We start from the raw sequence: 14,580 nt of genomic DNA, 5'->3' as shown, positions 1-14,580 counted from the left end.
ATATGTATAAATAGGCCTAATAAAATGAAATAATGTAATTTCTGAGATATGTGCTCTCTCTTTTCATGTGATAACCAATGAGATACGCTGATGAGATAGACATGTGTGAACCTGTGCATACATGTAAGCGTGCGTGTGTCAATAAAGATTAAGTCTTTTTTTTGTTTTGTTTTTACAGAAAAGCTGATTTCGCTGTGTGGTTTATTACGTGAAAGTAGTATTTGGATAGAACTGGGTACAGGACGTAGGAATCGCTGTACAATTCACCCTTTCAAAAATCCCAACCAATTGCAGTAAAGTGCGAAAACCCACGCGAGTAGTTATTTAAAAACATCGCAATGTACCTTTTTGCCTAAAATGTCGGTCATTGTTTTGGAAAAGACGCCGCGCTATTTAGACATATTATGACGTCATAGGGCATAAAGGGATTGTGACGCACTTTACCAAATGATATAAAAACGAATTGCAAAATCAAATCTGTCAGTGATGAAAGAAATTTTCATCACAAGGCAAGGAGTCGTCTGAAAAGAGTTTGTCATCCTTAGTGTAAAACATGGATGAAATCCCAAAACAGGAAAGACTAAAAGAACGGAGGACTAAACAAAAGGTAAGTGGGTTATCTATTTAGTAGCTAAAACGATTAAAACACACGAAAATGTTTGGTTCTTTAGATTCTTTAGAATTTCATTTATGTGAGTTTAACTGTTGTGTTTAACAATGTGACTTAACTTGATACATACTGTAGATCTAGTCATATTTCATATTTCCAAGTCATATTTCTTAATCAAAAGTTAAAATAATTTCTGTTCAAGGCACCTCTCTCTCTCTCTCTCTCTCTCTCTCTCCTCTCTCTCTCTCTCTCTTGCTGTGTTTCACTGCTAATTGTGACCTCAATCCCACCCACCCCCACCTTGTTTGTTTGTTTGTATGTGTATGTATGTATGTATGTGTGTGCGCATGTGTTTACATGGTGTTTGTTTGTCAAGGGCTGCAGGGCTGATGTGGGCACTGGAGGCCCGTAGTACGCCAGCAGCAGAACGAGATTCCGACCTGGCCAGGAAACTGTCAGGACCAGGCAGGATGGTGAGTAAACGGCCCTCATCCCCTCACTGAGTACTACAGACACCACCTACTCCCCTCAACTCAATCTTCTACATCCACGTCTCCAACAACTAACTTTCTCTGTTACTTTGCCTAGCTAAGCTAAGTGTTTATCTTGCCTGCAGGTCAGATGTGTGAACATGCCTCCCATGTCCCAGACTAGCTACCGTGAGTAATCGGTTTATTAATGTATCAAAAGTACAACATTCATGATTGAAATATCACTTTCTATCAAGAGAGAGGGATCCACCAATCACACTGTGACAATCCTCTCTACATGTAGGTGTTCTCCCAGCAATCAAAATCCCATCCTGCCCAGAGGAACCAATGACCCGGGCCGAAATTCCAGTGTCAGAGGCCATGATGTCCCACCCGTGAGTGTCCCTGTTAACGTCCCCTTTAGGCTACTGCCCTGTTGAACACAATGTTACGATGTCTCGTTAGTTGTCATTGTACTGTAATAGAGAGAGCGTAACACATACGTTCTTGTTCTTGTTACAGTCAGTGGAGACTCATCAAAAAGGTCCTGTTGAGAAAGGTAGATAAAATGTTTAGTTTCAAACTCAAAATATTTTCTATATATATTTGTATCTGTACTGCGATTTAACTTTCTCCCCTTTTTTTCACGCTGCCTTTTTTCTCTCCTCTCTTTCTCCATCCTTTTCTGTCTCCTCCCCCTCTCACCCTCTCTCTTTCTCTCTTTCTCTCTCTCTCTCTTAGAACAAGAGCGTCACTGAGCTGCAGAAGCGCTCAGAGGAGATGATGGAGTGGGTTCTCCAGGTGGCCAATGAGGGGGTGCTGCCTGCTATGGCCCTTTACCAGGTCCTTCACCTCCGCCAAGACCCACTGTCTGCCGCTACCTCCCACAGCAGCGGCATCTCCACACGCAACAGATCTTCTTCGTCTCCTCAGTCCAAGGACCGGGCCTCTTCTCAGGGCTCAGCCCAGCCTGATGTCCCCGAGGGGATCATCTCAGAGAAGTCCCACCCCCTGCTGGAAAGTGGGCTGGGATCCAGGCCACAGGACAGGCTATCGAGTGGGAAGCCTCCGACACCCCTTTACCCCAGTAGTCCCACAGGGGAGGATATCCTTGCCACGGCATCCCTCACTGTGGCAGAGATCATCGCCAAGTTGAAGGGAGTGATGGCGAGAGACGAGGACAGTGAAGAGGCGAAGCTGTCTGCCATTGTAGAGGAGCTCTGTGACTCGGCCATGGAGAAGGTGATGGACGAGTTGGTGCTTCACCACCCCGGCAGCTCCTTGTCTGAATTCTATACGACAAGTATCTCTGAGGACCTGATCCTGAAAACCTGGCAGGACGCCAAGGAGAAGATCCAGGTCCTCGCCGACATCCACACTGACGCCGTCAACGAGCAGATGCCCCCGCGGCCCCTGTTGTCTTCCAACACCAACACGTCAGAGGTCGTCTTCCACAGGGAGAAAAAGGAGGCTGAGAAGATGGCCTCATTCCTCATTGGCAGTGTGGCGGAGGCAGAGGAGATGGAAAAGGCTATGGCATCGCCCAGGCCCAGCTGTGTGACAGCGGTATCGAGCGGCTCCGGCCACAGCTCGGCCAGCAGCATTGGACGGATCAGATGCGATAGCGAGCCTCACAACCCTTCATCCCAGAGGGAGAGCCTCTCTGGCATCCTGGCCCACCACACCCTCTTCCAGAGACAGGGCGTTTTCACCACAGAGGAGAAGCTGGAGCTGGTGAGGCTGGTGGGGGGCATCCTCCAGGGGATGGTGGCCAGAGAAAGACGCTCTTCCCTGAACCAGCCCCAAGACGCCGACACGGCCTCCCTGCCCCAGAACATCTCCAGCGCCTGCAACATCATCCACATCGTCCTGGAGAACTTCAGCACAGCTGCGGAGATGATTAGAGAAGGAGAGGTGGACTTCCTGCAGCCACGCGGTAATGACTTCAACCTGTTAGTGGAGTGCGTGAGCGAGTCCCTGCTCAGCCAGGTTACGGAGGAGTTGGAGGCCCTGCGGAGGAGGAACCAGGGGGTCAGCAGTGGGAGGAGCAGCAGGAGGAGCCGCAGCCAGGGAGAGCTGCTGGGGAACTGGGTCGAGGGAAAGGAGGAGAAGGAGGCCTGCACACTCTCGTGTCAGGAAAGCTTCCTTCTCTGCGCCCAGCAGGAGGAGAGGAGATCAGAGGAGGAGTGCAGCTCGGCTAGCGACGAGGAGAAGGAGAAGCAGCAGAAGGAGGAGGCCAGGTCAGCCTCCAGGAGCCCTAGCCCCAGGAGCCCTAGCCCCAGGAGCACTAGCCCCAGGAGCCCTAGCCCCAGGAGCACTAGCCCCAGGAGCACTAGCCCCAGGAGCCCTAGCCCCAGGAGCAAGGCAAACAGTCACAACCTCAACCTAACTGCTCACAAAATGCTGGACACCGTCGCGCGGATGGCCTACTGGGCCTCCAGATCAGTCTCCAATGATGGAGGCTGCGAAAATGACAAAGAAGGCTCCTCCGTCGGGTGGTTGGACCAGGCTGAGTACGACCTGGGCCGCCTGCTGGCCTCCCACAGCATGTGTACCAGGATGTTGCAGGCGAGGATCCAGAGCATCTCCATGGAGCTGATCGGCTGCCTCTATCAGCTGCTCCTGGACACGCAGATGGGACGACTCCCCTCGACACGCCGCTGCCGCTCCAAGCCCAACGTCCAGAACCCGGAGGCCAAGCAGCACCTGGACTTGGAGGTCTTCACTCCAATGCTGTACAATTTTATCCACTTGGCTTTCAAGAAACTGATGGAGAACTTCCTTGGCCTGACCAACTCGCTTCCGGACGAATGTGTGCTGGTGAACGACCACCTCAAATGGATGTGTAAGAAGGACAGGACCGACTCCATCAGGGATGTATCTTGGGAGAGCAGCGACAGCAGCGACAGCAGCGATAGCAGCGACTGCACGTCTCTGGAAGGGTCCTACTGCATGATGCCGAGCCCCAGCCAAGGGACTGTGGGTAGGAACCGGCCATCTTCCTCTGTCAGCCAGGACCAGAGGAGGGCACTAGAGGCCATTTCTGAGGTGTTAACCATCAAAGTGGGAGGTGTCCTTCAGTGTTCTTGCAATGACCCAGAAAAAGTAATGGCCATTGTCAACAAAGGTAGAGAAATCTTTTACTCAATTCACTATATTGACCCCAAAGGGAATTTTCAGGTGTTCAGGTAGCCTAACTAGTAACACTGTGCACACAGTTACAGAATAGGTAAAAATGATCAAATGCTCTTTAGAAATAGAATGTATCACCATGTCGCCATATTTCTGTTATTAAATTGATGGGCTTTACATGTTACAAAAAATCCTCCTTGTGAAATGTTCCCTAACCCTTTGGTAAAAAAGACCTCTAGAGTCTGTAACTATGTTAATATAATACAGTTTTAAGTGCTACAGCACTGCTGAATGACAGTGTAGGTATGGTTAAGAATTATAATATTAATATTAGAGATCCTAGTCGATCACTGTTTTAAGAAAAGTATAGGTAATAGCTATAATAATACAAGGATACTTAAAAGTGTGAGTGTGTTTTTTTTTGTGCCAGGCCTTGATGCTGAGGTCATGGCCAGGATAGATAACCTTAGCAGCTCCTCCTCTGCAGCCACATTAGGAAGTCTCGACCCAGAGTTGAGTTCAGGTTTCACTAACCTAGAAGAAGGCCAGTCTGAGAAGGCTGATATCGTTGTCCCCGACAACAACAATGTTGACTACGTTTATGATTTCCATGAAGAAGAAGAAATGTCAGATAGTCTGTCCAAAGGCATCAACATTGCCAGGCAAATAAATCCCAAGGGAGATGGGAAAGATGATGGAGCTTCTGGTCTCCCTGAGGTGGTCCAGGTGCTTCCCTGGTTGCCCCTGAGACCCTCTGAGACCCCCTCCCTGCAAACCTTGGAGATTCGCATCCAGGAGAAGGTCTGGATGCCCTCCGGGCCCAGTGCCCTGCACCACCAGACCCTGCGGGACCTTCTGCACGGTCTGATGGTCCGCCTGGCCCTCCAGGAGTCCCCCTCAACCTCCAGCGCCCCCACCTTCTCGCAGCTAGAGGCAACTCTCCTTCAGGAAGTGGGCTGGATTCTCCAGACCCAAGACGGGATCAGCCTCGTCCTGGAGCACCTGCCCCAGAGCCCTTTCTACAGTGGCCCAGACGCCCTGGACGCCATGTTGGAGGCGGCCTACGCTAAGCTGTCGCTCAGCGCTAACAGCAGCAGGGCCCAGCTCCGCTCCGCTCGCCACGGAGAAGCGGGAGCCATTTGTGGCCTGGCTGAGACCATCGCCACGGTGATCTGCCGCCACGCCGAGGAGTGGCGCGCTCCTGCCGTGTCCGATCTTAGCGTCCATTTTGAGAAGGAGAATGTTAAGAACTCTGCTGGCTTGGAAAAGGCCGGTGGAAGCTCCAGCTCCTTGTGTGAGGATGTGAGGATACATGACGGATCTGAGATGGAGTCTTCTGGCTTGGTAAAGGCCAGTGAGACCCACATGGAGATTAAAGCAGATGGAAAGGTCAAGAAGAGATGTGACAGATTTGGTTTGGTAAAGGCCAGAGAGTGTCCCTTCTCCAGATCACCAGAGGAGCTGAGGAGCTCCAGGAAGCAGAGAGCTGCAGACCCAGGCTTGGTGAAGGCCTGGGAGAAGATCGACAGGTCTTCTGAGGAGGACTCTGAGGGCGATAGCTCCTCCTCATCCTCTTCCACCTCCCAGTCCTGCCACTCCTCCTCCTCATCCTCCAACTCTGTTTTATCCCCCTCTGTGCCCTCCCAAACCTTCAACAGCTCTTCCATCTTCCATTCCAATCTGGGCCGTCGTGGAAAGACCAAACTCTCCAGCCTCCAAAGATGGTTCACATTGGTAAGCTGAAAACAACTCCACACACGCTGGCACTGGGTACAACTGACCTTAACTGAGTCAAGGATAAGATGGGTTACACGTAAGCATGTGTAGAATACATTATGTATGATTAGTAAACAGATGATGTAATTATTTCGCTGACTTATTTATTCAAATCCAAACACGGGGGATTTGACAGTTACAGTTAATGTAGTTATGTCCTGTCAACATAATGTAAAACATTTCATAATATAAAGGAATTATGTTTTTCTTTACTCTCACTTCCATCCCAGATGAGAAAGAAGACCAAGGCTGTTACCAAGGTTACACCGAATATGTCTGCCAATGGAAAAAAGAAAAACCAAAAGACCAACTCAGTTACTCCCCTCAACGGTGAAAGTGAGATTATGAATGGATGTTTGTTCATTTAGGCTTTCCCACTTTAGTTGGCTCTCCTGTCATTTCACATACACACACACACAAACACACACACACACACACACTCATTGCAATTAAATGGACAGTGCTGAAGTAGTGTGTGATGTCATGTGCTGCTGTGTGATGGTGTTCCATGTCCAGGCCCAGATCTTGCAGAGTCCTCCAGCGTCCCAGGAGAAGAGGAACAGAAACAGAAGAAGAAGAAGTCCATTAAAGGCTTCTTCCACAGGATCTCTGCAGCTCTCTCCCAGGTGTTCTGCTGTAGCTGCACGACTCACCAGTAGAGGGAGCCGCCTGCTCGCTGACCTGACTGCAGCGAGGACCTGTCACTTTCCCACTCTGATCTTTTTTTCACTTTTGATCTTTTTTTTCATTAATAAAAAAATAAACTAAAAAACATTGGCATTTTGTTTATACCTCCCTTGTAATCGCTAAGCTGTTTGTGTTTAGGTTTGTGACATCTCCATACCAGGACTGCAGCCACACAGAGGATAATTACTGTGGCAGTGTTGTGTTGTTAGGTATTTCAGGATAACTTTTACTGTGTGTTTGAATGCAAGGGGGGTGCTTGTCTTATTCTTTTATCAAATAGGAAGGTGAGGAGGAGGGATGAGAAGTGGAGGAGAAGTGGAGGAGGAGGGAGGAGTAGAAGGAGAAGAGTGCAGGGCAGAATGAGGGATGAGGGGAGGGCAGATGGAGTGGAAGGAGGAAAGAGGAGGGGAGAAACGGGGGAGTGTTCACACACCATAAATCGATATCTGTCACCAGGGATTCATGAATGTAATCACAAAGGTGAAGAAACATTTGGAATGTCACAAATTACAATTTAATTAACATATTCATGAGGATAAATATACATTTGTCTCAATGTCCTCATGTATGCTTCAGAAAAGAACATTGATAACAGGTAACCTTATGAAAACTGGGACTTGGGCAGTAGAATAGCTGGTCACTGGAACACTGAGCAGTGTTCCAGATGTCTGCGTTGTGTGATGATGTCATACTGTTTCTGAAGCTGTGCTGTCATCACTGGACCTGATGACCAGGTTCTCCCGGTCTTCTCCCTTGCCTCTGCTCTCTCTCTTCTCCGTATTCTCCTTGTTCCCCTGGCTCTCCGGGTTCCCTTGGTCCTCCTGCGGTCTGGTGGGTTGCATCTCCATCTGTGTGCTGTACTGGGCCAGGGTGGCATACAGGAACTGGTACTGCTCAGTAGTCTGGACCATACCACCCCTAGAAAGAGGAGGAGGGGTGGCAAAGAGGATGTGAAATGTGAGGAAGAGGGGGGACAGAGAGGATGGGATGAGAGAGATAGTAAGAGGAAGAGAGAGGGAGGGAGAAGTATTTGCTAACGAAGGGAGAGTGATGGTTGGAGGTGGTTTGGAGAGGGGGTAGTGTGCTTACCTGTCCAGACGTAGACTGCATACTATTCTTAGTATGTCCACCTGCCTGGAGTGTCGAAGCTGTTGACAACCGATACAGCTGGCGATGAAGCATCCCGTTCTACCAATGCCTGCACTGCAGGGGCAGGAGACCACAACAGGTTAACATACACACAGACATGCACACACACACACACACATATATATACCCTGAACAGGGTACCTTACCTGCAGTGGACGATGATTGGTCCAGGGCTGTGTGGGAGGGACTTTTTGTAGTCCTCCACCTCCTCCACCAATCGCAGCAGATGGGCTGAACATTCTGGGGTCTGGTGGTCAGGCCAGGTAGAGTACCAGTAATGCCTTACCTCACGAGACTCTGTTCCCAGCTATACACAAACACACACATTTATGTACAACTGTAATAAAAGCACTGCTGAACAGATGAATGAATACATGAATTAATGAGTTACATCTGGACATACACAAACAGCTACAATGTAAAGTAGTGTTATCAATCACCTGGAGTGTTAATTCTCTAACAGTGTAGCCAACACAATCCGTCACAGATGTCACACAGAGGTCAAACCTGCCGTAGGAGCCCTTCTGGTGAGGCCAGTACAGCTCACACTTCTGAAACACACACACACACCTGAGCCTTTGGAAAGATGTGTACATAAGCCATCAGAGCTTTGCAAAGAGACCATTAAACATGGTAGTGTAGGGTGGAGAAATGTGAATTTAGAGGAAGATAAAGGAGGGTGAGGTGAACAGACAGATAGAGGGGGTGGGACTGAGGTGAAGGGAGGGGTCATTGAGAAACTTGGGTCGAAATTGAGATTTTGGGAGGTGACCCCTGTGACCTCTAACCTCATTCTTCTCCTTCAGCTTGGTGATCATGACGATGATGGCCGATTGCTCCTGCCACACCATCTCCCAGAAGTCCTGAACCGTGTTGGCCATGGGGCCCTGTGTAGCAATGTAGGCTCTGTGAATGCCTTCATAACCCTGCATAGAGTACAAAGACCTGTTATAACCCTCAGATAAGACATATGGCATAACATAAGGCTGTGTCGTAAAGATGTGTCATAACCATGCATAGAGACGTCAACCTTTTGTAAGAACACCATATTATATATTGTACATCCCTGTGTACCAGTGAGTCAGGGACTTGTCATTTCCCCCTAAGTTTCCTGTGGGTTTGCTGGTTTGTCAGGACGCCCACGCAAAGCTTCCTTCTCAGGCAGCGTTGCATACCACCTCACAAACATACCACATGTTTTTGACCAGTTTACTTACTGCTCTACTTTTCACAGAGTCATGTGCAATTTTCATTTTGCTTTAAATGAACTCAAAAAGGCCAGTCATTTCAGTTTGTCCTCAAAAGACCTCCAAATCTAGTTTAGTGCCCCGACAAAGACTGCAGCTGGCCCTGGGTGACGCTGACCTTGATGTAGTTAGCATTGATGTACCCCTCGTTTTCTTTCTCCTCTGCTGAATGGCTACGCAGAGTCACACGAGTCTCAGGATCTGATCGACACACACAGTTTTGCAACAGTGTCAACAGTACTGAATGTGTAAAGTGTAAGCCCAGTTGCATGTGTAGAGTGTGGTACAGTTTTCTGGGTGCAGGAGAGTGACTGACTGGGCAGAATGCTTTTGTATCTGTCCTTGAGCGCTCGTCCAGGGATGTCCAACTCTGTAGGGTTGACAAAGTTGGGAGGAATCTTCTGTTGGAAAGAACACACAGGATAGCTTCAAAATGATGGTGATGTACATTTACATTTAGTCATTTAGCAGATGCTCTTATCCAGAGCGACTTACAGTAAGTACAGGGACATTCCCCCCAAGGCAAGTAGGGTGAAGTGCCTTGCCCAAGGACACAACGTCATTTGCACGGCCGGGAGTCTAACCGGCAACCTTCTGATTAATAGCCCGATTCCCTAACCGCTCAGCCATCTGACCCTAATGTAGGCTCTGGGCACACCTTATTATTACAGCATGGATGTGTGTGTTGTTACCATGCATAGAGACTGATGCCCTTGTCCTTATTCAGCTTAATGTGCTGTATATCCCTACGTCCCAGTTAGAAAAATGTGCGTGTGTGCGTCTGTGATTGTGTGCGTACCTGGTACTCTGTATTGAGTGTGTGTGTGACGGTGGCAGCATGCTGCAGAGGGGTGTGTGTAAGGGGCCGGGAGGAAGTTTGGAGCAGGCGGAGGAGGGTCTCTCTGGGGGTGGAGATGGAACACAGTGGCTCCACCGCTGCCAGGCTGCTTACATCCAAAACCAAAGACACATTGGAGCCACGCCTTTACACCATTGGAGAGAAGAAAGCCATGCATCACCACATGTTACGATGCTCTCGTGCTGTATCATATAGTGAACTGTACTGAGAGCACAGTCAATATAGACTCAATGGGTGGTTTCTTTCTCAAGGGACTTTCTGGAAACATATCCGTTGGCTCACCTCTCCTGGAGACGGATGGGCCTCCTGGGAGGACTCACAGCAATGCAGATAGCTGATTGGTCATCCTCTGCGGTTGGGGTGGGACGTTCTGCTGGATCACTCATGATTGGTCAAAAGTACTGGTGATTTGGTTGGGGGGACTACTTCACCTTGCACAACCACGGTCTTCCCAGCAACTGTATGAAGGAGTTACAGACTTTAGGTAACAGTCTGTGTGTGAGAGAGAGCAAAAACAGAGTGAAACAGAGTGGTAGAGAGAGAAAGAAAGTGAAAAAGAGTCACCATAGAGTCCGTTTATAATTAAATTATCCAAACAAGACTGTGCAGTCAGTATCTTCCCATGGCAACAACTATAGCCTACACACCTCAACTGCAATGGCAGTTGTTGACACTTCCTGGAATGGTTGTGAAATACGGAGACCGAGCTTCTCTGACTCAAGAGCAGCAAAGATCTCACATCCCCTGAAACTGAGAGGTGACATTAACAACCCCTACAGCACCTGACGTCTGTGCTCTCCACTTCACTCCTCACCTCCGTCGCTCCCTCCCTCTCCTCCTCTCTACTTTCTTCCCTTCCCTTCCTTTCCCTTTCCTTCTCTTCCCCTGCCCTGCCCTAGTCAAACCCATTCACTTTGAACCTGCGTACCTGTCCCTGGTTTTCCTCCTCCTTCACCTCCTGTCAGAAGCTCCAGATGAAGCGAAATATCAGCTGCTTACATGGAGCAGAACGAACCCAGAGAGAGCCCAATAAACGAAGACAAAGGTTGTGCGAGAGAAAAGGTAGGTACTAGACAGAGAGAGGGCGAACGCATAAGTGACAGAGAAAGAAGATAGAATTGAAAGAGGGTGGTAGAGAAAGCATGAGATAGTGCGTGAGAGAGAGAAAGAGAGAGAGAGAGAGAGAGAGAGAGAGAGAGAGAGAGAGAGAGAGAGAGAGAGAGAGAGAGAGAGAGAAAGAGAGAGAGAAAACAAGAGCAGGCATGTAGTTTGTTTTAGCACAGTGTTTCAGTGTGTCGTAGCTGCCTCCTCTGTAGCCTAAGGAACACAAGTCTAAACCTGAGTCCAAATATATGAGACCATCGAGGGAGAGAGAGAGAGAAAAGGGGGGAGCAGAAAGAAAGTGAGAGGCCCAGAGGCGTATGGTGGAGAGGGAACGTGGAGAGCTGCTGGCTGTTTAGGAGGTAGACAAACTAGTCTCAATCTCTTTCACTCCTTCCCTCCCTCTCTCTCCCAAGCTCTCTCTCTGTCTCTGTGTCTCTCCAGAGTCAAGGCTGAAGCATGTTCACAGACATACCAATGGTTAATCATGAATCATTCATGAGGCTCGTTGTAAAAGACACTGCAGGCTATTTTAATTCCAGTCATAAAAGTTAATATATTCAAAGTTGTGAATAGTAGCTCTAGATAGTAACCATTATAAAAAAATATATACAGCATAGTATCTATGATATCAAACATTTCTTTGTGACAGATTAATGTCCGACTAACAACAAATATTCACAATACAAGGAACCAATGGAGAAAAAAAACCTTGCTCCATTGTACAAGGCAGTTGCCAAATACTAAAGTTACAGTATGGGAATTTAATTTAACTTAGTTGAGTGCTTACAGTCATTCGAAGAAGATTTGATTATCGCAGTGCTGTTTCAGTCTAGACTACACACACATAAAACACACACACTATTTCCGAGTCCGTCCTGCAACCGTGTTGTAAGGTGGAGAGATTGTTGAGATATGAGAACCGTTGAATCGTTGAGTTTTTTGTTCTTTGACTTTTACTCCACCACTTCCTCTCTACCCACCCACCCACTCACTCACTCGCTCACACACACACACACACACTCACACACACACACACACACACACATATATAGAAAGAAAAACAGACACTATCTCAAACACACACACATACATACTGTACTTACATAGAAGAGGTGGTTTGAAACCATACTCTTCTACTGGGGTTCTGTTGCACTTTCTGAGACTCACAGACTGTAAACAAGAAGATGTCCTTTTGGTCTAATGGAAGAGACATATTGCATAGTGTGCAGAACGATGGTTTGACACCCACATGTACACGTGCACACGTGCAGATGCACATGCATGCACACTGTATGTATATAGAGTGTCATTCATCATTGGAAGGTTTCCAATGGTTTTTGGTCATCAGGCAATCATCTAAAGGAGCATGTTGAAGCAAGTCACTTCCTGTCTTTTGCAATGCTCACTTCCTGCTTTTAGCAGACACTGGGACGAGAAACAGATCAGACACAGGAGTAACAGAAGGCTGGGATTAATGGAAAATATTGGAATAACATGATAACTCAAAATAAGACATACATCGATGTAGTCAATTTCACAAAGTTACTCAATAAAATGAAAGTTCATGATGCTCGCATGAACGATCATGAAGGGAGTCAGGTGGCTGAGCGGTTAGAGAATCGGGCTAGTAATCAGAAGGTCGCTGGTTCGATTCCCGGCCGTGCAAAACGACGTTGTGTCCTGGGCAAGGCACTTCACCCTACTTTCACCCTACTTGCATCGGGGGGGGGGAAATGTCCCTGTACTTACGCTCTGGATAAGAGCGCCTGCTAAATGACTACATGTAAATGAAGAGAGCTGTCACCCTGAGGAGGATTCCTGGCGTGTCTGTTAACAAGCTGGCTGTGCCCCTCTGCAACAGGCCCACCACCCTTCACCTCCAGAGAGCCACAGTGGAGAAGTCTGGCACTGTCATCAAGATCAAGAAACCGGTAACTATGACCCCAGATGGCCTCTGTTCATCCCGGTTTAATGGAGGGTTGCCTGAGTGATCCAGAGGGAAGTTGTGTCCGGAGGGTGGTCCTCAAGCCCAATCACATGGAGGGGAGTGTCTTTAGTTAAAAGAAAAGATGGTGGAGCACATCTAAAACTTGTCATTGCTTACATTTTGTGTGCCGTTTCCATGCCATTCAATGCAATTCTGACGTAAGAGATTGGTTTTTACTGTCTGTCACCTCATTTGACTCTCAAAGATGAAGTGTTTGATTTCTTCCTTTAGGAATACCCTCATTGGCCAGCAGGTGGTGGTGTCAGACTGTGTCCAGAATGGACTGTGGTGTTTGCAGTGTTCTCACCATCATGTGGGGTGCTATCATGCTAACCCAAACCAGTGGTCAACCATGTGGACATACGGAGCAGCGAGAGAACCGTTGGAGTTATATCATATAAACCTCTGTAATGTACGAACAGGAGACAGGAAGTGAGGCATTCCATATCTATTTGGATATCTGTCAAGGTCAGTGCGGTTAGTTCTATATTATCTGCTTGGAAAGAGAATGTGTGTCCACTCTTTTCTGATGTGTCTTGACCTTGCTGCTCTACACTGGTCTGTTGGATTTAACAGATTTTCTGGTGCAGGTTCAGAGGAGAGAGGAGAGTTCTGTTAGAAAAACAAACCTCCCTTGTCTCACAGAGACAGAATTAATTTCCTGTTCATAACGTCCGGACAGCGCCCGTGTTCTAGAATGCTGCTGCAGGTTGTGCAACATCCCTCGGGACCAGATCTCAGGAACATCTCAATGTCCAACAGCAGATAATGGCAACACAGAAAACAAGTTAACAACACAGAAATGTATTAACGTGGTCATTCAGTGAATCTTGCGAGAAAATGATTGGAATCTTAGACAAGTGACTGGAATCCAAGATATGCCAAAGCATATCTTGGATTGCTTTGGTCTCATGCCCTGGTGAGGAAACCATCCAACCTGCTCATCGAAACGTTCAGGATAAAAAGGGGACAGAGTGTTTGGGGAGTGGTTGAGTGGATACCGGAACGAGGGGATGGGGCTGCTCTGTGCATCAGGCCACTGATTGGGTCCAGATGTCTGGGGAGGAGACGGGAAGCTTTGGGGTGTCCCCTGAAGAACTGGGGTGGAGGAGGAAGAGGGAGTCCAGAGCCCAGAGATGAAGTCATGCTCAGCTGTAGACAGACACCACACCCCATGATATGCCTTGTCCTCCTCTCTCGTCTCCATGGCTCCCGTCTGGCTGGAGCGCCATGGAAGTCCAGCAAGGGACGATAGGGGGAGAAGGAGAAGAGGTGAGGAGGGGTGGGATGGAGGGAGGGAGCAGAGGGTAGAAGGGTCAAGGCGGATGGGTGGATTGGAGGAATGGAAGGAAAATAAAAAGAGATGAGTGAGAGGGGAGGTTGATAGCAGTGTCTAAGTAGAGATGCTGGTAGCTGTTGTTATTTATGTTGCTCATGAAGTTGTGGTTGTTGTCTGGTCTCTCTGCCAGAACCTTTCAGACAGGGAGAACAGATTTTGATGGTCTGGGATATCAGGGAGGGGTTGACCAAGAAGGAATTCTGGTTCTGTTTAGCAGAGA

The 14,580-nt window shown here is 48.2% G+C and overlaps 2 protein-coding genes and 1 long non-coding RNA gene across 7 annotated transcripts; 2 read left to right on the top strand and 1 right to left on the bottom strand.

Annotated features, from left to right (window-relative positions):
* Positions 1–1,237: 1,237 nt before the first annotated feature.
* On the top strand, positions 1,238–6,736 carry LOC134019212 (uncharacterized). The gene is made up of 7 exons (XM_062459863.1): positions 1,238–1,269; positions 1,385–1,475; positions 1,603–1,639; positions 1,822–4,207; positions 4,643–5,946; positions 6,219–6,324; positions 6,505–6,736. The coding sequence occupies exons 1-7, from the start codon at positions 1,242–1,244 to the stop codon at positions 6,645–6,647; spliced, it is 4,095 nt and encodes a 1,364-aa protein (XP_062315847.1). The 5' UTR covers positions 1,238–1,241; the 3' UTR covers positions 6,648–6,736.
* A 430-nt stretch (positions 6,737–7,166) lies between these two features.
* Positions 7,167–11,938, bottom strand: LOC134018290 (tyrosine-protein phosphatase non-receptor type 7-like). Of its 5 annotated transcripts, none has more exons than XM_062458179.1 (10): positions 11,822–11,938; positions 10,213–10,422; positions 9,871–10,054; positions 9,388–9,472; positions 9,190–9,272; positions 8,613–8,750; positions 8,265–8,375; positions 7,971–8,131; positions 7,765–7,878; positions 7,167–7,593 (listed from the first exon to the last, which is right to left on the bottom strand). In XM_062458179.1, exons 2-10 carry the CDS (start codon positions 10,314–10,316, stop codon positions 7,362–7,364), a joined length of 1,212 nt encoding a protein of 403 aa, XP_062314163.1. In that variant the 5' UTR covers positions 10,317–10,422; positions 11,822–11,938; the 3' UTR covers positions 7,167–7,361. The 5 variants fall into 5 exon arrangements, with proteins under 5 accessions (XP_062314163.1, XP_062314166.1, XP_062314162.1 ...); XM_062458182.1 differs by having other exon boundaries at positions 10,213–10,388; positions 11,822–11,920; XM_062458178.1 differs by lacking the exon at positions 11,822–11,938 and adding an exon at positions 10,859–11,117.
* Positions 10,864–13,389, top strand: LOC134018291 (uncharacterized). Its single transcript, XR_009929909.1, has 3 exons — positions 10,864–10,992; positions 12,896–12,965; positions 13,253–13,389. It is a non-coding gene; the product is annotated as an uncharacterized LOC134018291 (long non-coding RNA).
* The last annotated feature ends 1,191 nt before the right edge of the window (positions 13,390–14,580 follow it).

This window comes from Osmerus eperlanus, chromosome 4 (assembly GCF_963692335.1).
Source record: "Osmerus eperlanus chromosome 4, fOsmEpe2.1, whole genome shotgun sequence".
In the NCBI taxonomy this organism is placed as follows: domain Eukaryota; kingdom Metazoa; phylum Chordata; class Actinopteri; order Osmeriformes; family Osmeridae; genus Osmerus; species Osmerus eperlanus.
This window is presented reverse-complemented; position numbering and strand designations above follow the sequence as displayed.

Coding starts and splice junctions, on each gene's coding strand:
- LOC134019212 (XM_062459863.1), top strand. CDS start 1,242: ATGCCTCCCATGTCCCAGACTAGCTACC. Junction 1,640..1,821: donor AAAAGGTCCTGTTGAGAAAG/GTAGATAAAATG, acceptor TCTCTCTCTTAG/AACAAGAGCGTCACTGAGCT. Junction 6,325..6,504: donor TACTCCCCTCAACGGTGAAA/GTGAGATTATGA, acceptor TTCCATGTCCAG/GCCCAGATCTTGCAGAGTCC.
- LOC134018290 (XM_062458179.1), bottom strand. CDS start 10,316: ATGAGTGATCCAGCAGAACGTCCCACCCCAACCGCAGAGGATGACCAA. Junction 9,273..9,387: donor ATACAAAAGCATTCTGCCCA/GTCAGTCACTCT, acceptor TGTGTCGATCAG/ATCCTGAGACTCGTGTGACT. Junction 7,879..7,970: donor CCAATCATCGTCCACTGCAG/GTAAGGTACCCT, acceptor CTGCCCCTGCAG/TGCAGGCATTGGTAGAACGG.